The following is a 25363-nucleotide window of genomic DNA, read 5'->3' as shown; positions in this document are numbered from 1 at the left end:
ATATATTTTTTTGTGTTCACTGAGGTCGATGTCCACAGTTCTTCCTGTCTGTCCGTAGTAGGCTTGATGGCAAGAACAGGGCACTTCATAGACTCCTGGATGTGATAAAGGAGTGCATTTGTCGTTAGGTGAATGGATAAGAGTTGCTAATTTTACATAAGGTTTAAATACTGTGCGTAGTTGGTGTTTGTTAAGAATCCTAGATATCTTTTCAGATGTGCCTTTAACGTATGGGATGGTGATAGTTTTGTTGTAATCTTTTGTGGTAGATAGAGGGGATTTCTGGGTAGCATTTAGTATGTTATCTATTTTATGGGGATTATAACCGTTGGTTAAGAAGGCGTGTCCATAGGTGAGAAAGTTCAGCAGTGAGAGCAATGTCATTGGAACAGATTCCTCTAGCTCTATGGGTTAGTGTTTTTAAGATACCATATTGTTGAGAAGGGTGATGGTGTGAATGTTTGTGTAAGTATCTCCCTGTATGTGTGGGTTTTCTATAAACCGAAAATCATAAGGAACCTTCTGGAAGACGTGTGATCAGTGTGTCCAGGAAGAGTAGGCAGTCATTGGCTTCTAGTTCCATTGTAAATTTGGGTGCTGGCTATTTAGATGCACTAAAAATGTATTCAATGTGTCTGGGCCATGTGGCCAAATAGCAAACACATCATCAACATAGCGTAGTCAGAGACTAGTTTTGAGAGTGGCTATGTTGATAGCTAATTTTTCCAGATGTTCTATGTAGAAATTGGCTAAGTGGGGAGAAAGGGGCAAACCCATAGCTGTCTCATCTAATTGTTTGTATATTTTCCCTTTCAAAGAAAAATAGCCTGCCTGTACTGTGAATTTAAATTGCTGAAATATATCTGGGGGAAATTGTGAATTTAGTAAGTTAAGTGTTTCAATCAGTGGTACGTTAGTGCATAATGAGGTGATATCAAAACTCACAATTAGGTCTGAACTATTTAAGGTGTGTTTTCTAAAATACTTTTTAAGTGATTAGAATTTTTAACAAAAGAGGAAGAATTGTTTGTGTAAGCGGTTAGTAATTTGGCTACATATTTAGCTAGTTTATATGTTGGACTGTTTATCCTATCTACAATAGGACGCAAAGGTGTATCTTGTTTGTGTATTTTAGGAGCACCATATATTCTCGGTTTTTTAACGTGCAAGGGTTTGAGTTTTTTGACAATTTCTTTTGGCCAGGAAGCGACTTTGTTCAATAACTTGCACACCTTATTTTTTTGTGAGTTGGTGGGATCTCGATTTATGTGATATGTAGACCAGTCTTGAAAAAAAAAAACACCTATATCCTGGTCTTCCTCTGAGGTCTTTTTCCTGCCAATCTGATAGAGAACACTTGTTTTGCTAATCTATCCTCTCCCATTCTGTTTAAGTGACATATCACCTGAGATTAGCTCTGCTAACAATATCAAGTTCTTTCCTAATATCCTCATTTTTAATATGATATTGCCACTGATGCCATCTGTTAACGCACCTAATCTTTCTCAGGACTCTCATATCTGCGGACTCTAGTCTTTAGTCAAGTGTTTTACATCTGATCCAGCTCTCAGATCAATAAGTTAAAATTGGTTTGAACACTGTCTTGTATATAGCTAATTTAGTGCTTTGACTAATTTCTCTCTTCTTCCATATAAATTTATTCAGCTGACTTCCTACTATATCAGCTTTGTTGATTCTGTTGTCTATTTTCACATTTAATTTACCATCTTCATTAAAAATCGTGCCTAAGAAGCTGAAATGTTTTACTTGTTCCATAGGTTCTCCATTCACAATGCAGTTGATATTTTCAACGTTTCTGCTTATTTTCATTCTCTTTGTCTTGTTACTGCTGAATTTCCTACTATGTCTATTAGAACAGTTATTCAATTCAGTCAGGGAATCTTGCAGGCTTGTAGTGGTTTCATTTAAAGTATAACATTATCTGCATAAAGCAAAGAGCTGACATTAACATCTCCAATTTTGATATCAGGTATAATACCACTTTCCTTCATAATGTGATCCATATAGATTGAATAACAGAGGGGATAATGTACATCCTTGTCTCACACTAGATTTAACATAAACCATCTTCCTGTACTTCCTTCAATTCTAACTGCTGACTTACAACTCAAATAAAGACTAAATATTGCTTGATATAATGCTCCACTGATGCCATACAACTGTAGCGTTTTGACTAGCTTCTCCCTTGGCACCTCGTCATATGCCTTTTGCAAGTATAGAAAACTTACATACAGATCTTTGTTATATTCCCATGATTTCTTAACTATTTGGGGGGTAAATTGAAAATCTGATCCCAAAAGCCACTATTTGGCCTGAATCCAGCTTGTTCTTTACCAAGCTTCTCTTCCACAATCCTTTTCAACCATTTCTCAAGTATACTTGCATAAATCTTACCAAGAACTCTCAGTAGAGAAATACCTTTGTAATTCTCACATTCTGTGTTTTATTTTCCTTTTTATATATGGGTACTATGAGAGCTCTACTCGAATCATCTAGAATTCGTTCCTCTGTCCAGGACCTCTGAACTATGCAGTGCAGCCACTGTAAGACTTTTATATCTCCATTCTTGAGCATTTCTGGTCGAATATCATCTACTCCAGCTGCCTTTCCACATTTCAGACTTTTGATGGCTTTTTCTACTTCAAGTATGGATATGTATTCCTGACTGTATGCCTGTTGAGTATTTTTTTATCACTGTGCTGTCATGACTGCTAGTTTAATTTAGCAATTTTCAAAGTAATTACTTCATACTTCAAGGATATCTTTTTCTCCAGTTTTCATATCACCTTTGTCATCTCTAATTCCTTGTACAGCACTCTTTCCTCCATTTCTGAGCTTCTTCCACAACCGCCAGAATATCTTGCCACCTTCTTGATATTTATTTATTATGTTCTTACCAAAGTCTTCCCATGACTTTTGTTTAGCTAGTTTTACACAGTGTTTAGCTTTCTTACATTTCTCTCTGTATTCTCTAAGAGCACAGGTGACTTATTTGCCAGGAACTTTCTATATGCTTTCTTCTTTTCCTTTGGCATCTCTTTAACTTCCTGTGTCCACCTTGGAGTTCTGATTTTACTATTTGCAGACAACCTTACCAAGTGTCTCTCTCTGGCTGAATCAATCAATGTTTTCTTCTGAATCTCCAAGGTTTGATTCCTGTTCTCAAACTCTTTCTACAGTTCACATCTGAGAGCTGCTCAACTTTTATTCGCTTTAAAATTTTGAAGATGTTCTTCTTTTCAATATGAAATTCAATTCCATTCTGCTGAAGACTAAATGGTGATCACTTCCAATTTCAAATCCTCTGTAAACTGAAGTGTCATGTACCAGAGAGAAAACATCACTATCAACAATAACATAGTTAATCAATCAAACTGCTTCTTTCATAAAAAAAAATTCAACAGATTTCAAGAATAAAATTTCAGGATTTTCCTTACAACCCACAGATCTTCTAGTAAGTTTTGATGTAGTTTCACTCTTTACAAACATTCCACTGACTGATACAAGTGAATTATTTCATAACTTCATTACTTCAGGTGGTATTTTGTTTGAAGGTTTGTGAAAAGAAAGCTCCCAGTTCAGATAAGTTTTTTATTACTAATTAATTGTAAACAAGTGTGTTTATTTTTAAGCGTTAAGGTAGAAGTTGTGCACTTGCAGTGTTTGTACTATGCATGAAATTATTTAAGTTTGTTGATAAAATTGTTAAACATAGCATACTGATAAAACATGGTGATGAGAGGCAAATAATTGAGGTCTGTGCAAAGACAAAAGTAGACGGTGTAGATTTCTCAGATATAGTATGGTGCCGTGAATGTAACATGTATGGGTAGTAAGATGTAGAGAGGCTGAATAAGAGAAAAGAACGAGAGCAAGCATGTAGAAAATGCGACATTCAGAGAGACCACAAGACTTGCTTAAATATGAGTAGGGAACATGGTGTTGTAACTGATACAGCAGTTGAAGATTGTGCAAATGTGCAAAGTGTATGTGGAAATGATAGTGTGGAAAAAAGTTAGATGATGAAAAAGCAGGTGATAATTTATACAATGCTAAAAACCAGAGCGAATTAATGATAAAGTGGGTATTAATGATGTGGAAAAACTGAGTGCATATAACAGTAAGGTAACAAGTGGGACTAATGGTGAACAAGTGTGTGTGTGACTGGCGATAAAATAGTAAGAGTGAATCAGCGAAAAAAGGACACAAGGTTTGCAAGCCGAGTTGGTGAATATGAGGCAGATGTGGAGTGAAAAGAAAACTATAGATATGTATGGAAGAATGAAGAAGACAAAAACAAATTATGCTATTTTGAAAATGGTAAAGACCACTGGGTGGCATTGTAAGATAATTTCATTATTAGAGGTGTGGTAAACGAGAAGATGCACAAGGTTTATTTTCCTGGAGGTAAAATGAATAGTGATTGAGGCATTGGATATGAGGACTAAATGAGCAAGGAGTTAGCAGTGGTAGCAGGGACAAATGACTTCACTGTAAACAAGGACAATGTAGGGTTAGATATTAGGAGGTCATTGAGAAGGATAAAAGTGTGAGAGGAAAGGCACTCAGCATACTGCCCAGGTATGACAGCGATGAGATGAGACAGAGAGCAAGAATTATGAATCATAGTTTAACAGATGTGTGAAGAGAAAGGAGTGCAGCTTGTTAATGTGTGCAATGAGTCTGAAAGAAGAATTGAACTGTATAAGAGTGAAGGGCTTCATTTGAATGGTTTGGGTGTGAGTCAATTGGGGAGATTTCTGCAGGAAGGAAGAGTAATGAGTGCAGAGAATGAATCTGAGCAAGTAGTGATGTGAAAAAACAGGAGAGTAAGGGAGGAGAGATTGAGGTGATGTTTATGAATGAAGAAGTAGTAGTGAGTGAAGACAATGAGAGAACAAATGTGCAAGAAAAAAAGGGAAATGGGGAGACTCAAAATGAAAAAGGTTGATGCACCAAGGGGTGCATCAACCTTTTTCATTGCTTCTTTCATAAAAAAAAATTCAACAGATTTCAAGAATAAAATTTCAGGATTATCCTTACAACCCACAGATCTTCTAGTAAGTTTTGATGTAGTTTCACTCTTTACAAACATTCCACTGACTGATACAAGTGAATTATTTCATAACATCATTACTTCAGGTGGCATTTTGTTTGAAGGTTTGTGAAAAGAAGTGTATGTGAGTATAGACAAAAAGGGAAGGGGGGATGACCTGGGATGTATGGAAAACAATTTGATTTGAAGAGTGCGGGGGGGGGGGGGGGGAAGACAAGTCAGGAGAAAAAGAAATGGCTCCAGGGAAGTATGGAGGTTACATCTAATAAGTGGTATCAGTGCAACTTGTTATAGAACCAGGAATGAACTGTTATCTGAGTTTGATCACACAAAAATTGTTGAAATAAATGGTTGGATGAGTATGGCATCCTGACAGCAATAGAGATAGAAGGGTATAGGTATTTCACGAAGATAGAAAGGATTAAAAGGAGGTAAGAATGCTATTGATGATAGAAAAAGAGTTATGCCCATACAAGGTAGAGATGCAAGAGGGAAATAGTGGTACTGGTTTTAAGGGAGTATGGTGCAAGACAGAGCTGAACAGAATGAAATACCTTCTTGGATGTTGCTATAGACATGGTAACATGGAAGATAGTGAACAGGAAATGTACCAGCAATTAGCCAAGCAAATGGAAAGGGGTGATTATTATGGGTGATTTTAATTATGGCAATATAGATTGGGATGACGAGATAGCAACTGGAAGTAAAGAAAATGAGTTTCTTGAGTTTTTGAAGGGCAACTACCTCAGGCAGTATATAACAGAGGTCACATGAGGATTCAAGGTCTTGGATATGATAATCTCATCTGATGATATTATTATACCTAAGGTGTCAAAATCTCTCTCCAGTTTGTGAGAATGACCATGAAGTGATTAAATGAGGAAACGGTACATGTGGAACTATAGGGCTGGTAATTATGAGAAGTGCAGGAGACAGCTTGGAGTTGTAGTATAGAATGAGGAGTTAGGTGAAAAGAGATCAGTGCATTGGGTGAAATTCAAGATTCAACTATCTAGTAGAAGTAATGCCTAAATTTATTCCAAGGATCAAAAGGTTAAATAAGCTACATGTGATATGAATGAATTTAGAGATTAAGAATTCATTACAGACAAAAGAGGCATTATGGAGGCAACATAAGAGGAGTGATAATAATCAATTTTATGAGGAATATAAAGAACAGGTAAGGAGGGTAACTCGGTTGGTAAGAGTAACAAAAGTCTACTATGAGCAGTTATTAGCTAATGAAGCAAAAAAAAAAAAAAAAAATTCCATAGAGTTCTTTTGATATGTAGCCAGAAAAAATAAGAATGATTATGGTAGGATGGCAATGATTGGAGAAAATGGTATAAGGATAACTGATGGAGAATATACTTGAGATATTCAAAAAGCAGTTCATAAAAGTCTTTCATCCTCGTGAATGTGACATCATGGAAAGTTAGAGCAGTGGATGAGAAGGAGAGACTGACTGTGAGTGAGGAAGAGGTACATGGGGAATTAAGCAAACTTGATATCAAGAAGGCAGTGAGATTTGATATATCCTATGTATTTTGAAGGAATGTGCCAGGGAGTCGACATCTTCCTTGACATATTTCTATGATATGAGTCTTACATTGGGTCAAGTACCAAAGGAGTGAAAGGAAAGAAAGATTGTATCTCTTCATAAACAAGGTTTATTTTATTTAGCATATGATGATACAACAGCTATGAGGCCCGTTTTATAGGGAAGTATGGCACCATCTCAATCCCCCTAATTTTATCCGGGCTTGGGACCGGCATAGCTGATGAATCTGACTTATGGTTGGGCCTTAGGTATTCCTGAATGTAATCCGTGTGTGTTCACGGGACTAGTTTGCCTGTTCTGGGGAACGAAACCCCCAGGTTTCGGGGTGATCCTACCTCCGTATGAGACCGACTAACTCACCTTTTGCTGAAAGAGACCAGAAAAGGTTCGTCACAGAATCAAACACAGGTCTTAACAACCAAAGGGCTTTGTCTATACTGACTGAGCTATGAAGGCTCCATAAATGAGTTGACAGAATTCTATGTGAATGATAGATTAAAGTGTGGGAAAGACTGGTGAGAATCAGAATCGGGTTGGCAACAATAGTATTATCTTGAAGAACAGCACAGATTTACTAAAGGGAGGTCATGTTTTAGTAATCTACTTACTTATTACAATAAGATGAGGGCTTCATTGGACAAAGGAGATGGATACACAGTGATATACTTGGATTTTGCACAGCTTTTGATAGATTACTGCATGATAAGTTGATAGTCAAAGAAGAGCAGATGGAGTTGGATATTAGACTAGTGCAGTGGATTGGAGATTGGCTGTCTAATAGTATCAACAAGTTGTGTATGGGTGAGCAATAATCCAGAAGAGGAAAGTCACTGCTGGTTTGTCTCAGGGGTCTGATTTAGCGTTATTGTTGTTTAACATGTATGTTAATTATACTGGGGATATCGTTAACATATAGGCAAATTTGAATGGGGATATGATGCAAAGTTGGGACAAACTATGAGGAGTTGAGCAGATATTGTAGTCTTACAAGTAGACTTGAATAGACTGAGGGAATGAGCACAGGAGTGGAAATACTAGTTGAATATTGTGAAATGAAGGATTTTAAATTTTGGAAAACAAAGATCAAATGTGAAATTTACTCTTGGTGGGGATATTGTAGGAGGTGGAGAAAATAAGAGATCTTGAGGTGATGCTGGATAAGGATCTGAAATTTAGAGGACATATTGCCAAAATTATGGTGACAACACAACTAATTCTGGGAATGATGCAGAGGATACTGACTTGTAGAAGTAAGGCAATTCTTGTTCCATTGATTAGGTTGCATATGGACTACTGGGCACAGATTTAGTCACCTGGTTTTCAAAAGGATGAAGAGAGGTTGCAATGGGTCCAGAGGCAATTGACTAATGTAGTTTCTGATCTCTGGAATGATGAATATTAGGAAAGTTTGAGAAGATGAATTTACAGAGTCTAGTGGATAGAAGGAATAAGGGTGATGTGATAGAGACATAACATGATTAGGGGTTGTTATAGGATTAACGATCAAGAGGTTTTTTCATAAAATGGTGGAAGTTGGGGAGAACAAGAGGCTATCCCTGGTAGCTATATTACACCCACAGGTGTAATATAGCTACTTTTCTGCTCACACCCAAGGAGGGTGTGAGCAGGGAAGTGAGAAGATTTTTTTCATGAAGAGTTGTGAAAGACTGGAATGCACTGCCTGAGAGCCTGGTGTTTGCAGAGAATTTGAATGTGTTTAAGGTGTGGTATGATGAGTTCTATATATGATAAAAGGGACCTCCTAAATGAGTCTGCAATGACTTGTAGTAAGGAGATTCTGGTTCCACTGTATAAGGTTCTGATTAGGCCACATATGGACTACTCTGCACAGTAGTCCATATGGGGGGGATATTATTCTTATTAATAGTAATGATTTCCTCCTGATATTGTAAATTTATTTGCCTTTGTCATTATTTCAGGATACTTCAGTTGTCAGAACAAGTTATACATGCAGATAGAGGGAACAGCTATGGGGTCTCCCACTTCCCCTACTCTAGGCTAATTACTTATGAACATTTTGAACAACATAATCTCAATGTTTTGTTGTACGGAACTCATCTTTGTCTAATCTTCATGAATGTCTTAAAAAAATAAGTTCAGTAAACACAAGAATCAAATTTATCCCAGAAGAAGAAAACATTTTTGTTTTTTAGTTATTATTTTCTTGACCTTTATGGAGTCACAAGATTTGTCGCGGGAGGTCAGCACTAGTCAAAACATAGTCTATCATCATCGTCTTTTCATGCCTACTGGCACATCAGGCTGCAATGCTGGTTTTCCATCTGACCCTGTCCCTCGCAGCTGCTCTTGCTTCTGCCCAACTCATCCATCTCACCTTCCTCATTTCAGATTCCATCATTCTTCTCCAAGTTAATTTTGGATGACCTCTAGAGCATCTTCCTTCTGGAGCCCAACTCAGTGCTATCTGTTTACCCCAATGCGAAGAACATGTCCAGTCCAGTCAATTTCCATCTTCTTAGGCGAATTGCTTTATCTATTGACTTGGAGAAGGATTTCTTTAAAAGTTTTCCTCGTTAGTGAGGGTATTTGTCCAGAAGATTTTTAGAATTCTTCATAAACATTTGTTTTGAAAAATGTCCAATTTATTACTTTGTGCCTTGATAAGTTTCTAAGTTTCAGAGCCATATAGCAGTACTGCTCGCACAATAGATTTATAGATATTAATTTTCACTTTAATTGTAATATTTGATGCTTCAAATAATTTATTTAATGACCTGAAACAATTTTTTTTTACAAAGAATTGCTTTAGCAATTATTTGTAAAACGTCTTTGTCGGTGCTGCCTTGTTTATTTATCCAAGGTATGTAAAAGTATCAACACCTTCAATTGTTTCATTTTTTTAACTTAATTTCTTTATTTGATTTTTGATTTATTCGCATGACCTTGGTTTTCTTCTTGTTTATATGAAGACCTAAAGTCTATCATACCAGTCCTTAACCTCGTACGTAGTATGCACCAGGCAATGCATTCCTTGCTATTATCACTCTTCATGCAAAAAAACACATTACTTGTCCTTTTTTACTCACTACCTCCTTTTGCAACTTCCAGGGATTGCCCTTTCTCTTGATCTAACATATGAAATATCTCCTCACTGTTAATATGATAATAACCCGTTAACAGCTTAAATGTCTCAATCTTACCCCCCCCCCCCACATATCTTCTACCCACTAAACTCTGCAGTCTGCAAGTCCTCAGTCTGTCCTCATAATCAACATTGTATAGTCCTGCTTTTATCATTTCTGTTATCTGTCTCTGCACACTCTCTTAAGGTTACTCATCCTCTTCACATCCTGGTGACCAAATCTGAGCATAGAAATTCAGATGTCATCTGATCAAAGCTTTATTACAATAGGATTAGCATGCTTTTATCTCTTGTGGTAAATTTTCTCCTCAAGATTGCGGCAATTCTCTGAGATGTTTTTCAAACCTTTGCAATATGTCTTTGAAACATCCACAATCAGTCTTCCCTTTCTGGACATTCCCATGCTATGTCAACCAAATGGCGGTCTATAATTCTCAGTACATGGCAAATACATTGATTCTAACTCACATTATCACCCTTGTCAGAAATATGGTGTAGGGCAGTAATTGTCAACGTATGGGGCACATACGTTGACAATGCCCCCTTTGGGGGCATGAAGAAAGTAGAATTTAAAAGGAACTACTTTATTGAGACAAAAGATTTAACGAAACAATTTATTGACACAAAAACATAAAATACACTTAAAAAAAAAAAAAAACCCACCATATTGAATAAACTAGTTACGCTTACAGGAACATATCAATATTGCAAAATACACCGAGAACTAATTAAAACTAAACAATAACAATGAATCTAAAAATTAATGGCTTCCTTGGGCCTGTGTTGCAGAGCAAAGCTTTTCATATGATGGTGATAAATTGGAAATTGATATTCTAAGTTCATTTTTTATATTTAACTGAGATCTATATTTTGTTTTTAAGGCAGCCAATGCAGAAAACCAAATTTTAAAAAGATAAGATGCAGGAAATGGCAAAAGTGCACGAAAAGCTCTTGACTTTAGTGCAGAAAATTCATCATCAACACCAGTCCAAAATTCAAACAGCAATTTAGATGCAAATTGTCTTGTTGCTATCTGTTGCTTTATCAAGCTGAAATGAGAATAATTGGTCACAAAGCTTTGACAAAAGTTGCTGCATATCTTCACATTTTTAACCAATTCACTGAGCAACAGTGAATTGGTTAAAACAGTGCATACCTCATTTGAAAGAGGTATGCACTGTAGTTGTTTAGTAAAACTTTCTCCAAGCAGAGTTTCACAATATCAATCACAAAAGCTTTTTGCATTTCAAAGCATTTCAGTTTGGCTGCAAAGACCTCTCAAGGTTTGTTAACATACTCCTCATGAAGTGTTTCCAAATGTCTTTAAGTTTATTTGGTTTCATGCTATTATTATTATTACAGGCAACTTCAAGGAGTCCTTAGACTCATTGAGGGAAAAATTTTAATGAAACATTTATGTATATGGTATCAGCTGCCAAAATTTTCGAACCAATAATGCACAGTGGTCATTCTTCATCATTTACTTCAGTCATTGTAAAACTGAAATATAAATATTCTGCTGCATACTTTCTTGATTTTACTTTCGGAGTGATATTCTGTGAACCTGAATTTGTTGATGCTCCACAGTCATCAGATGCCTACTTACGTCCATTTAAAAATTTATCCATTATTTCTACACTAGAAAAGATTGTTTTTATACCATGTATCACAGTTGTTGCAAATAATGCCAACCATCGACTTCTCACTGTTGCAGTGTTACCGCTGTCTTGCCATTTCAAGCCTTATTTATACTCACAGAAACATTTCCAGAACAACTGAGACTTCCCATGATGAAATCACTAATATTTCCAAAAAGCCAATATATTTCAATGGTCTGTGCAGTGATGCCAGATCTATACAATTTTTGAAAGATTTGATGACATATTTAAATTTGTATGAATATTAAAATATTTAATTCCTAGATTATTTTATTTATTTTTTGCTAACTTTTATGGGTTTTGTCAGTGTCTCAGCACAAGAATTGAAGTGGGGGGAGAGGAGGTGGAGCCACAAAAACTAATATTGAAAAATGGGGCACACATGAAAGAAGGCTGAGAAACACTGGTGTAGGGAAATCTCTGTCCACAGGGCTTATCAAATATGTTCAATAGATTCTCTTCTAAACAAGGAATAGTATTATGAAAGCTACCATTAACTCTAATGAATATGATATAAAAAATATCAATAAAATAATCAATAATTATCGCCTTCATCTTAACCTACCTCAAGAATAAGTTTACAGAATTTGTCTTTTATATGTTAAAGAAAAAATAGCAAAGTCTCTTTCCATCCAGTTCAAAAACCTTCCTTATCTTTCCCTCTTGCAGATTATGTTGTTATAGACAGCCTAGTTGTTTCGCACAAATCATCTTGAAGAACATCAAGAATACATTTCCCTTAAGACAATCAGTAAATCCAGTTTAACAAGCCATACCTTATCCATAAAATGCAGAATTCAGTGAAACAATACTAAAGTATTATGCAACAGCTATTTTCTTTTGGAAAGACTGTACAAAGAAAGCTGTGAAGCACATACTCAAATCCTAACCTTAAGAAAAACAAGTTTTTCTTGGAACATTTTACAGTATCAATGTGCGAATTGCTTTATATATGCATTCAAAAATGTTAAAGATTTATGGAGTGTTAGATCAATAAAAAGGAATGTATTAAAGTGTTAATAGTGCGATGAAAATCTAGGATGTTCCAAAAATAAGAACTGTGTTACCAGGAACAATCAGAAAATGGATGGAACTGCTTGCGACGGCAATAACAGAAGTGACATGGAAGAGTTAATGAAAATGAAGAGTCAGGTTAAATGTATGGAGGAGGACACTGAATGTTTAAAGAAGAGCATAACTAATGTAAATGACAAAGAAGCTAATAAGAAGCAAATATCTAAGGATGATAGGTTGATTTATATGGTCACTCAATTATTAAAGGTGGAGTAAAAAATTAAGTGCACAAGATATGTTTTACAGATGGTACAATAAAATGAATGTCAGATGCTTTGCATAGAAGGAAGGAACGGGGATTGGAATTAGTGGAAGTGATGGGCACAAATGACTTGAATAGTGAGACAAAGAATGTGGAATATGGATTTGAAGAAGTTATTGCAGGAAGTGAAGGATAATAATGTCAGTGGGAAAGTGGTTAGTTTGTTGCCCAGACATGACAGCAGTGAATTGAGAAGGAAAACAATGATATTGAATAACAAAATGGCTAATTGCATCAGATGGAGAGTATTCAATTTGTGAATATATGGTATGAATTCAAAGAGAAGTTAGAATGGTTCAAAGCTGATCGAATGCATTTGAATGTTTATTGTATTGGTCATTTGGAGTGACCGTTGTTTACTAAGAACACTCAGGGTTTTAGCAATCTACTTACGTTTTATGATAAGGTGACAAATTTGTTGGAAAAGATATAAGGCTACCTACTGTATTGGTGGAGCTGTACATCAGGAAGTGGATGAGATTTGGGATAGTGGAGTGATGGTGGACAGACGTTCCTAGGACACATCACATGTTCCAAAGATTGCACATCATATAGATGCTATGATAAAAAAAAGTATATTGACATGTAGGGATAAGGAGTGGTGCCTCTAAATAAGACATTGGTCAGACCACACATGGGCTATTTGTGCTCAGATTTGGTCACCTAATTTTCACTGTAATGTGGAAATACTAGAGAGGGTCCAAAGACGAATAACCCAAGTGATATCATGACTCTGGTGTGTTGGTTATGAAGAGTTTAAGATAAAGAATGGGGATTATAGAGGTTGGTGGATAGGAGGAAAAAAGGAGATCAAAATAGAGACCTTGAAGTTAATTAATGGATTGTATCAGATTAATACAGAAGAAATTATAAGAGTGGATATTAATAGATGGGAAGAACAAGAGGAAATTCCTGGAAGTTGTATAAAGATGTGGTGAAGAAGTGTGTGAGGAGAAGATTTTTCACGTGGAGAGTTGTTATTGAGTGGAATGCATTGCATTTGTGAGTGCAGGTACTGTTAAGCAACTTCAAAGCTCATTATGATAGATGTTGCTGGTTGAATGGGCCTCCTCACAATGAATCTATCGACTCCATGGAGGTTATCAAATAACCAAGTGATATCAAAGACAAATAACCAAAGTGATATTAGCACTCTATTAGCAAATAATAATAATAATCATTAAATGCCCTCAATTTTAGGAAGTTATCCTAAGTGATACTCACCATTTACATGTTTCATAAGTTGTAATTAACTATTTGTTTAAATTTAAAAATATTTTATTAACTACCTTATTTTAATTCTTTATAACTATTAATGCAGGTTGAGTTTTTCTCCTGCAGTCAACAGTGCATATAATAGCATGTGCTTTCAATTTAATCATCATTCTCTCTATCTTTTTTTTTTTGTGTGTGTGTGTGTGGTTATCTTCCTGTAATGTATTGAAAATGGCTATGAAACACAGCTGAAAATTTTTTACTTGACTTCTGTCATTAATTAGTGTCACAATTAAATCGATTTTATCCTACTCAACAGATGATAATCTCCTATTTTAAATTCTATGTTTAACCTTCACCCCCATCTTGGTTAGATACAAGATAGTATTATCCCTACCCTAATCACCAGTTTTTCATAATATTTTATGTCTGAGATTCAGTTGTCTCAAATCTATCTCTCTTTCTGAAATTAGGGGAGCAATATCATGACAGCAGCAGCAATAACAATACAGTTAATAAAAAGTAGTGTCAACAAAGTAGCTACTTAACTGCATCAAACTTTACACAGCAGGAGGATGGCTGCAGTTCAGAAGTGACTAGTTATTCTGCTCATATTTTTACATATGAGTTTTGTTTTGTTTTTTTAATGAGATATATAAGTAGAATTACCTTTTATAACAATCTGTTCCACTTCATAAATTATGGCACTGATAAGAGCACAGAAGGTATCATTTTGAGTTGCCTCCAAAGTAGTCTGATTTATGACACACTGTCCCAGCAGAAATATGTACTTATTAATATATAACAGACGTCTTTGAAGAATATCAGCACAACTTTCGACAGGATGGTCTTCCATACCCAATATAAATTTTAAAAATCTATAGTATAAAAAAAGGATATGTTTTAATATGTTTTAAATTATTAATTAAGAATACCAAGCATATATTATTATGCCTGTTTATAAACTGTACAGGAATAGAAAATGCAATAAAATAATTTTAAAACAAGATAAACTTACTTAAGAAAGCACAGATCTGGCAAATCAGTATCCCTCTTTTCAAGGAGACACAATGGATTACAGATTTTACAAAAGGCATCCACTATTTCTTGAAGCTTGGTTAAAGGCAACAAGTGCCATGGAAGAATCTTCAGCGACAGTAACATATCAGGAAATTGTTTACTCTGAAAAATACAGTGAAGAAATTTTGAATCCCACCAATTTTAATTTATTATTATCATTTCAATCTTTCATACTCTGTATGTGAATTCATACAAATATCCAGGACAAATAATAACAAACACTCATAAACTTGATAATGAAATTTCAGCTAGAATAACTACAGGATGGAAAGATTTTACCCATTATACAGACATATTTAAAGGTAATTTACAAAACTGCTTAAAAAGAAATCTCTATAACCAGTGTGTACTTTCAACAATGACTTATGGTAGTGTCTCAGCAAAAAAAAAAAAAAAGCTAGAGAAACGGAAAACAACATGGTTAGATAAAAACGATAATAGGATAAGGAAACAAAAGTAATGGACATTGCATCAGTAATAAAAGGAAATAAATGCACTACACAAGATGTGATGAGAATGTCTGGAAACATATGGACACCAAGTACTGTCATCAGAAACCAGGTAGACCAGAGGTAAGATGGAATGAGATAAAAAGATATTATGACCATTTATGGTGGAGAGCATAAGACTGGCCAAAATTGAAGAATAACACAAAGCATTCATCCAGCAGTGAACTGAAGAAAGCTGTTCATGATTATTATTATTATTATTATTATTACTATAATCCAGTGATTCCAAATCAAAGATTTGGAATCACTGGACAATTTTTTGATTCCAAAAAAAAAACACAATTTACATACAATTTATTACATTTTTCCTAAAATGTTACACCTCATTCTCTCCCTTTCTACCGTTTGATTATGGTGAAAATTTTCACCTATATGCAATAAAATTCTTTCATCTGTTTATCTGTCTCTAGTTTCACTGTTTCTCTCAAACAACACTCCAGGCTGTATAGCTACATTCTATTAATCTGACCTCATATTCTACAGCAATGATATTGATTAAATTACTTCCTCTGTACCCTCTCTACTTCCAAAGAATGATGAAGACCAAATCTGGGCACTACAGTCTAGTTAACACGTTCATTGAGAAGCTGAAAATTGGAATTTCGTGTAGTGGCCAAATTTTTCTTACTTGATAGCGACGTCCACGCGATAACGCGTGAGCGACCGACAGGTGAGAACTCGCATCACGTGACATCGCGTGATTGGCAATGAACATATTAAGTGGTTCGTAACCTTTTTTTTGCCTGACATCCCCTGCTCAATTTCACACTAAGTTAATGACTCAATAAGATGATTTTAATATATTATTAGGCAAACCTAAATTACCATCAATATATCTGAGCTGAAAGTTAATTAAAAATTAATGATTTTGATACAAATTAATTTTTACTTAAGATCTGATAATGTTGGAGTCTTGACAAGTAACAGACTGATTTGGAGGAAAATTGTAGATAAGAAGTTAGTAATGATGTAATTTTTTTCATGTAGTACTGTCATATCCTGTACACCCCTTGAGGGTACATGGCAGGAATTTGATGATGAAGCTCTCAGGGGACCCTGTAACCCCTAGAGAGCGCGTTCCCTGGGTGGCAGATAGGGACGCCCACCATGTGTGTGTGTGTACATGCACGTGCGTGTGTGTGTGTATATATATATATATATATATATGGTGGGGTGGTCCGAATATGCTAAATAAGAACTCGTGGACCAACAGGGCCATAAGGGGCAATCATCTTGATTGTAAGGGAAGCGGCACTCCCATGGACCCCTAGCTGGATCTATCCTCTCCTTCTTCTACTTTGAGGAAGACCCACTTACTTTAATCTTTCCTATAAGGCCTTATCAGCCAACTCTTCTTACTTTATGACCCTTGTGCTATTAGAGTACTCGAGGGCCATGGGGTCTTTTCATTTCTGGCCTTACAACTATGTCCTCTCTATAAACCTTACTATATTTCTTCTATAACCTACCCTTTCCCCTTCAATATACCCTATTCATCCTATGGGTTTAAATTCGGAAGAAGGCGAGTTCAGAAGCCTTAAGGTAGCAGCCCTACCACTGAACTATTCCATCGTCAGGCTAGTCCCCTGACATGGAGAACATAACCACACTTGTAAGCTGACAGAAAAAGATAATCGGATTGAATCTATGGGAAACGACCCTGGAATGGAAAAAGGAAAACGAAAATGGAAACGACAAAATATAATACACATAGCAAACTGGAATGTAAGAGGAATAGCATATAAAGAAATAGAATTAGACCAGTTATTAAATGAAAGAAATTTTAAAATAGCAGTAATCACTGAAACAAAAAAGAAATTAAAAGGAACTATGAGAACTGAAAATTTTAATGTGATATACAGTGGAGTCGACAGAGACCAAAGAGCACAAGCAGGAGTCATGATTTGGATTCATAACTCCCTTTCAAAACAGTTAAAACATTATAAATTATGGAATGAAAGAATAATAGAAGCTAGAATAAAAATAGATAGAGGCTATTTAACAATAATTGGTTTATATGCCCCAGAAGAAGGAAGAGAACAGGATAATACTAATTTTTATAATCAGCTATAAAACATATATAATAAAATAAATAAAAATGATTACATAATTTTAGCAGGAGACTTAAATGCAAGAATTGGAAACACGAAAATTAATAATAATATAGGAATACATGGAGAACACACTCTAAACAGAAATGGTAAAAAATTGATTGACTTTGTAGTTTATAATAACCTAAAAATAATGAATTCCTTCTATAAACATAAAGACATACATAAATATACTTGGGCAGCAAGAGGATGGAAATCAATATTAGATTACTTCATATTAAATGAAAAGACATCAAAATTTTCACTAGATGTTAGAGTTCACAGAGGATATGAAATAAGCAGTGACCACTTCCTTGTTAAAATAAAATTAAGATTACCACCTAAATGGCTACAAGTAACAAGAACAGAAAGAAAAATTGAAACATTTGTTTATAAAACTAGGCTATTGAATGACACAAATGTACAATGGCTATATGAACAAAGAATTAACCAGTATCTAGATAAAATAAAACAAAATGAAGAAATAGAAATAGAATGGCTTAATATAAAAACGATACTAAATGCAGCAGCAAATGAAAGCTTAGGAAAGACCAAAAAATTCAATAAAAGAAAAAAACTGAAGATCTGGGATGATACAATCAAAGAAATAATCAAAAAGAAAAAAGAAGCCTATCACAAATGGTTAAGCAGTAAAAGATTAGAAGATGAAATAGAATATAAAAGAATAAGAGCCATAGCTAAAAGAGAAGTCAGAAAAAGACATAGAGAATCATGGAATAAATTTGTTTCTAATTTAGAACATGATTTATATAAAATAAGACCCAATGTATATAAGATTTTGAAACACCTAAATGCAGATACCAAAGAAAACATAAAATTAAACACTGAATTGAAATTAAAAGAATTTCTAAATTACTACACAGAACTGTGGACAGACAAATATTTTTAAAAAGACAACTGGCAAACAATTAACGAAAATGAAAAGGAAATAACTGAAGAAGAATTAGAAATCAGCCTGAAAGAAACAAGAAACGGAAAATCACCTGAAGAAGATAAGCTAGGTTCAGAACTATATAAATACGCAGGAACAAGATTCAAAGGAAGACTCTTATTATTTTTAAATAAAATTTACTCAACTGGAATCCCCCCAATAGAATGGAAAAAAGCAATTGTGATTCCTATCTTTAAGAAAGGTAATAGAGATGACCCTAAAAACTATAGAGGTATCAGTATACTAAATTCATGTTACAAAATATACAGCAGAATCTTAAATAACAAGCTAATGAAATATTCCAAAAACTTTATTCTAGAGGTACAAAATGGATTTAGAAAAGGACGATCATGTATAGACCCAGATTTCTGCCTAAAATTAATAATAGAGAAAAGAAGAGAATATAATTTAGAAACACATATTGCATTTATTGACTTTGAAAAAGCATTTGACAAAGTTAAAAGAAACATTATTTAACATATTAAAAGAAAGACAAATACCAAATAATATCCTAAAAGCTGTCACAAGTATATATGAAAATAATCAAATACAAATAAGATTAAATCATGAGCTATCATATACAAGAAAGATAAACCAAGGGGTCCGACAGGGATGTCCCCTCTCAGCAACTCTTTTTAATATCTACTTAAATGAAATAATAATAAAATGGAGTAAAAATTTACATCAAGGAATTAAACTTTCACCTACAGTTAACTTAAACACTCTCCTCTTTGCAGACGACCAAATAATAATTACAAATTCTGAAGATAACTTACAGAAAGCTATTTTAAATCTAAATGAGATATCCAAAGATTATGGTATGATAATATCAACGGAAAAATCAAAAACTATGGCCTTTAAAGGACAAGATCCAGCAAGAACTAAAATAGTATTAGATAACAAGATCTTAGAACAGGTGAATTCATTTAACTACCTAGGATGTATGATCACTTATGAAAATGAAAAAGATATAAATGTAAAAATTGCAAAATATTTAAAAATAACAGGTTGTAATTAACTCTATATTTAAACCAAACCTAGTTCAAAAACAAACCAGGCTAAAAGTATACAATACATTAATACATTAGCCCTACCGGTCTTAATGTATGGAAGCGAAATCTGGACAATAAAACAAAAAGACAAACAAAGATTAACAACAGCAGAAATGAAGTTTATGAGAAAAACTGCAAAGTATACCCTATTTGATCACAAAAGAAACGAAGATATTATGAAAGAATTAAACTAAGAACCAGTAATTGAAAAAATTAAAAAACATAAACATAGATGGATGGAACACGTTCAAAGAATGAAAACAGAAAGATTACCAAAACAAGCCTTAAAGTACAAGCCATTAGGAAAAAGAAAACCAGGACGTCCTCTTAAAAGATTCAACGATGACTTCTAAGGCCGGAACAGGCTATACTAGGCCTAAATCCTTGATACGTATGATGATGATGATGATCATTAATTTTTACTCAAAAAAGATATAAACTTACTGCATTTAATAAGCCAATCATTAATAGCTACCCTGAGCCTGATGAGATCCTGCTAATTTTTCAATATCAGGTTCAATGTTCGACAATCAAAGTCTCAAGTCTCCTCTTTCACTTATTTGCAATCTATTTCGCTGCTTAATTAACAATTGCAACATGACACTAAATCCTTTCTCGACCAAGTATGAAGAAGGAAAAGCAATGAGCAGTAATTTTATTTCTTGACAAAGCTGAGGATACTTGCATTGCATGTTTGGCCAGAATCTTTCATACCCACACTGCTGAAATTGGGTGAACACTTCCGTTCATCCAAATCACACAAATTTGGATGAACAGAAGTGGCATCAGAAAGAAATGGATTTATGACCCAATTGGGTATTTTAAGCTCATCCAAGTCTTTGAATCTGACCACGAAGCCTTCTTTCAGTGTCAGAAGATGGAAACAATAACAATCCAAATCTGTATCTAATATTAAATCATCATCTATTATTTGTAGACTTGGGAACTGCAGAAAATCTCGTCTTGCAATTAAATCCAGGATGATTTTTAAATTTAGTCTTTAATTTGCAAAAATACTCCACATTCTTTTTTGCTTTATTTGGAATGCTTTGTTCTTAAATGCTCAATCATTCTTGAAGGCATCATTCCTTCGTTTGAGAAAGTTTTTTCACATATTAATCACATTGGCAACTGCTCATTATTAATAGACAGAATAACTCCATATTTTAAATATTCACTTGATTGATGACAGTTTCTTTTTTCACACATTTTAATGGGCTACAGTATCAACCAAGTGCATCACACGATACCACGGGTTAGATGTAAACCGCAAAAGGGTTGTCAGATAAGCATTAGGAAAAGTTGCAGATAAAAGCTTGTCACGCCCCCCTCAGTGCCCCTAACTGATTACTGTCCTCCTCACATTCACCCCCCCCCCCCCAAGTTAAGAACCACTGGTCTAGTTGAACTCATACGAGCCTCATAAAGGGAATTTTCATATAATGATTATAGTAATATAAAAATTAGCTTGGGGGCAGTTCCATAGATAAGAGAATTGGTACGGAGAGATATCACCAGTGCAAGGGAACTAGTGAAGAATATTTATTACCAGCCATATCAAGTTGCATACCATATTTTGGTATAACTGCAGAACAGAAGTTATGGAAAAAGTATAAATAAAGAGGAAGGCAGAGAGGAGTTGCATCAGGAAAAGACTCAGGCCAGGAAACGGACTAGCACAGCAAGGAACACAAAACTGGAATATGAGAAGAGATTAACTATGATCCAAGGAAACTTCTAAGAAATTCTTTACACAGAATGTCAATGCCATATTGACATTCTTTACACAGAATGCACAGTTTCTTAGAATGCATGGCAAAATCCCATTCATTCTAAGATAAGTGCTAAGGAATTGACAGCTCCACTGACCTAACTTCTCAATAGTAAGTCTGGAAAGTACCCAAGGAGTGGAAGGAGGATAAGATTAGGCCTATGCATAAGGGTATTTGTAGAATGGAGGCATCAAACTATAGACCAGTTGTTAAAATTTTGGAGAAATTAGTGAGAGATCATGTATAGCACATTGGGTGGTGGGAGAGGGATGTTATTTTTGAGGGTCAGCATGGATTTTTTTAAGGGATACATGTTTTATTAATCTGAATGCTTTTTATAATAAAGTAACAAGAGTGGTTTGATGAGAGAAAGAATACACTTTTTTTTTTTACAAGGGAATTTTAAAGCGTACCACACATGCTAAACTAATATTTAAATTACAATACATGGAAATAAATATACGGTTTAACAAATTTAATTGGAAATTGGCTGCCTGATAAATATCAGAGAGTGGTTTATGGGGAGCAGAAACAAGGAAGAAAAAGGTCACAGATAGGGTTCCACAGGAATTAGTACTGGGACCTTTGCTTTTCAATCTTAATGTCAATGATATCATCTGATCTGGTCAGTAGGATTTGAAGAAGAGTATATTAACCTGAGAGAGGGTGCAGAGGCAGATAATAAAAATGAGATCTGAGGTCATGGGAACTGCAGAGTTTGGTGTGAATAGAGGATGAAGAGGTATTGAGATATTTAAAATGTTGAAAGATAATTATAGGATTGACATTGGAGAGATTTTTCATATGATAGAACAAAGGGAAGGAGCATGGACAATGGTCATCCTTAGACATTGCAATTGAGATATTTAAAATGTTGAAAGATAATTATAGGACTGACATTGGAGAGATTTTTCATATGATAGAACAAAGGGAAGGGGCATGGACAATGGTCATCCTTAGACATTGCAAATGGAAGTAGTAAGAGGTTGAGAAGTAGCTTTTTTTCATGGAGGATGGACGGACAATGGAATGCATGGCCTAGAAGGGTGGTGAGAGCATGAATGGTAAATAAGTTTAAGGTAGACTTAGTGTTGTCCAGTATGGCCCACCCATGATGAGGTTTTTGAATCCATGGAGGCCCTGAATGATGATGATGATAATAATAATATATCAGTTCTTCAGAGCTTACACCAAATGAACCCTGATTTTTCACTTCCCAGCTACTCCAAGATTGTAGAAAATCATGTCAGTATAATATATCTTCTGGAATTTCTTTCAAAACTGAAATAGCATCTAAAGTAACTTCTCGATTTACATGTGTTTAAATTATGCAAATTTACAATAATGCACCATATTTACAGAAAGCACCAAGAGATGCCAGCATGATGGCTCACCATTTTCTCATTTTATTTTGCTAAAGACTGTGGATCCTACTGAAAGTGTATGCACACACACACACACACACACACACATATATATATATATATATATATATATATATATTCTAAAACATAGATTTAATGACTTAAAAAACGGAGATACTTATAAAGATTTTAATGAGAATAATACAACTAGCTTCAGCTTATAACAGCCTTCCTCAGGTATTCATAAAGGAAAAGAATAGTAATAAACATTGAAGTATCTAAAACAACTGGAAATTACAGGTAAAAATTGCCACACATAATTGATACATAAAAAAATTGTATTTTTTCAAGTTGTTCTAACAGGCGTGCCATTGTTTATTGCAAGTGTGCGTGCAGGCTCACGTGAATGCCAATATTGAATAACTGCAGCATGGTTATCTGGGATGTTATAACTCAAATTGTTGTTTAAGTGGACAGGGTTCAGCAGGATTTCCCTTGATTCTTCAATTTTTCTCTCAAACTCATCATCACAGTGAAAAATCCAATTGATGGGATAGATCAGAAAGTATTTTTCGCTGTAATGATGAGTTTGAGAGAAAAATTGTAGAATCAAGGGAAATCCTGCTGAACCCTATCCACTTAAAAACAATTTGAGTTATAACATCCCAGATAGCCATGCTGCAGTTATTCAATGTTGGCGTTCACGTGAGCCTGCATGCACACTTGCAATACACAATGGCACGCCTGTTAGAACAACTTGAAAAAATACGTTTTTTATGTATCAATTATGTGTGGCAATTTTTACCTGTAATTTCCAGTTGTTTTAGCTACTTCAATGTTTATTACTATTCTTTTCCTTTATGAATACCTGAGGAAGGCTGTTATAAGCCGAAACTAGTTGTATTATTCTCATTAAAATCTTCACACACACACACACACACACACACACACACACACACACACACACACACACACACACACACACACACACACACACACACATTATATACGAGAGTGGTCTGAAAAGTTTGGGAAATGATCCGATATCTCAACGGCAACATGGGCCAGGTGCTCGCGCATGCACATGACTATCTAGAGACATGCCGAGCATCGCCACCTAGCATGGATTACACATGGACCATCACGGTAAACCCGCTGTGGGCAGTCAAATGTAGTCAGTGTGAGAGGTAGGGTCACAGTGCAATGGATCAACGAGTGAACACATGACACGTTAGTGCAAGTGTACGGGACGGAAGTGTGAGCAGAAAATGAGTTTACAACTGGTTCAAACGCTTTTGCAATGGGAAGGAAACGACTGAGGATCAGCCACGTTCAGGTCAGCCGTCGACAAGCAGGACCCCAGTCATGATTGAGTGAGTGTGACAAATGCTAGCACGAGATTGGCGATTGACTCTATGATCGCTTGCGGAGGAATTGGGCATTAGCAAGGACATGGTGTGCACCATCATCCGCAAAGATTTGGGTAAGTGGGAGATCTGTTCCTGGTTCATGCTGCACAAGCTGACAGATGAACAGAAAGAAAAACGGATGGAAACCTCTGGAGATTTCATTACCATGTGTGACCAGGATCCATCCTTTCTGTGAACCATCATCACAGGAGATGAAACCTGGTGTTAGCAGTTCGATCCAGAATCTAAGCGGCAACCGATGGAATGCCATTCACTGTCTTCCCTGCAACCCAAAAAGAGTCGCCTTCTTCGACAACGATGGCATCAACCATAAGGAATTCGCTCCTGTGGGGCAAACCGTGAATGGCACATTCTATGAGGAAGTTTTGAAACGGTTGCTATGTTCGGCCAGAGTTGCACAGGACCGGACAGTGGATGTTGCTGCACGATAATACGCCTGCATACTGTGCAATCCGTGTGCACCAATTCTTGGCTCAGCATGGCGTACTGTTCTCTATCATCCACCGTATTCCCCTGATCTGGTACCTACAGACTTCTTTCTGTTTCCTTGCCTGAAGAGTGTCATGAAAGGCGCACGTTTTGCAGACATGGCAGCAATCCAAGAACGTGTGACAACAGTTCTGTGATCGATTCCTAAAGAGGCCTTTGCTGACAGTAGTTTCCAGAAGCTTTATGAACGTTGTCAGAAGTGTGTAGTGAAGGATGCTGATTGTTTTGAAGGACAATAAAGGTAACTTGTTTGTGTCTTCTGTTTTGTTTGCTTTCTGATACCATTCACCAAGCATTTTAGATGCACCTCATATATATATACATACATATATACATACATATATATATACATACATATACATATACACACATATATATACATACATATATACACATATATATACACACACATATATACATACATACATACACACATATATACACACACATATATACATATATATATATACATACATACATATATACATACATACATATATACACACATATATACACACATATATACACACATATATATATACATATATACACACATATATATATACATATATACACACATATATATATACATATATACACACATATATATATACATATATACACACATATACATATATATATTAGGATAACCAA

The 25363-nt window shown here is 35.2% G+C and overlaps 1 protein-coding gene across 3 annotated transcripts in view; it reads right to left on the bottom strand.

The window, feature by feature from the left end:
* Positions 1–25363, bottom strand: part of Epg5 (ectopic P-granules autophagy protein 5) — a 923436-nt gene that overhangs the window by 160871 nt on the left and 737202 nt on the right. For all 3 annotated transcript variants that reach the window (XM_090395201.1, XM_090395199.1, XM_090395200.1), the window contains exons 40-41: positions 14990–15153; positions 14641–14849 (exon numbers count right to left, since the gene is read on the bottom strand). In XM_090395201.1, the coding sequence (XP_090251327.1) occupies positions 14641–14849; positions 14990–15153 (373 nt within the window). The remainder of the gene's footprint in view (positions 1–14640; positions 14850–14989; positions 15154–25363) is intronic.

The sequence above is a fragment of the Typopeltis vanoorti genome, chromosome 7, assembly GCF_054136105.1.
Source record: "Typopeltis vanoorti isolate ZY-2024b chromosome 7, IOZ_Tvanoo_1.0, whole genome shotgun sequence".
In the NCBI taxonomy this organism is placed as follows: Eukaryota; Metazoa; Arthropoda; class Arachnida; order Uropygi; family Thelyphonidae; genus Typopeltis; species Typopeltis vanoorti.
This window is presented reverse-complemented; position numbering and strand designations above follow the sequence as displayed.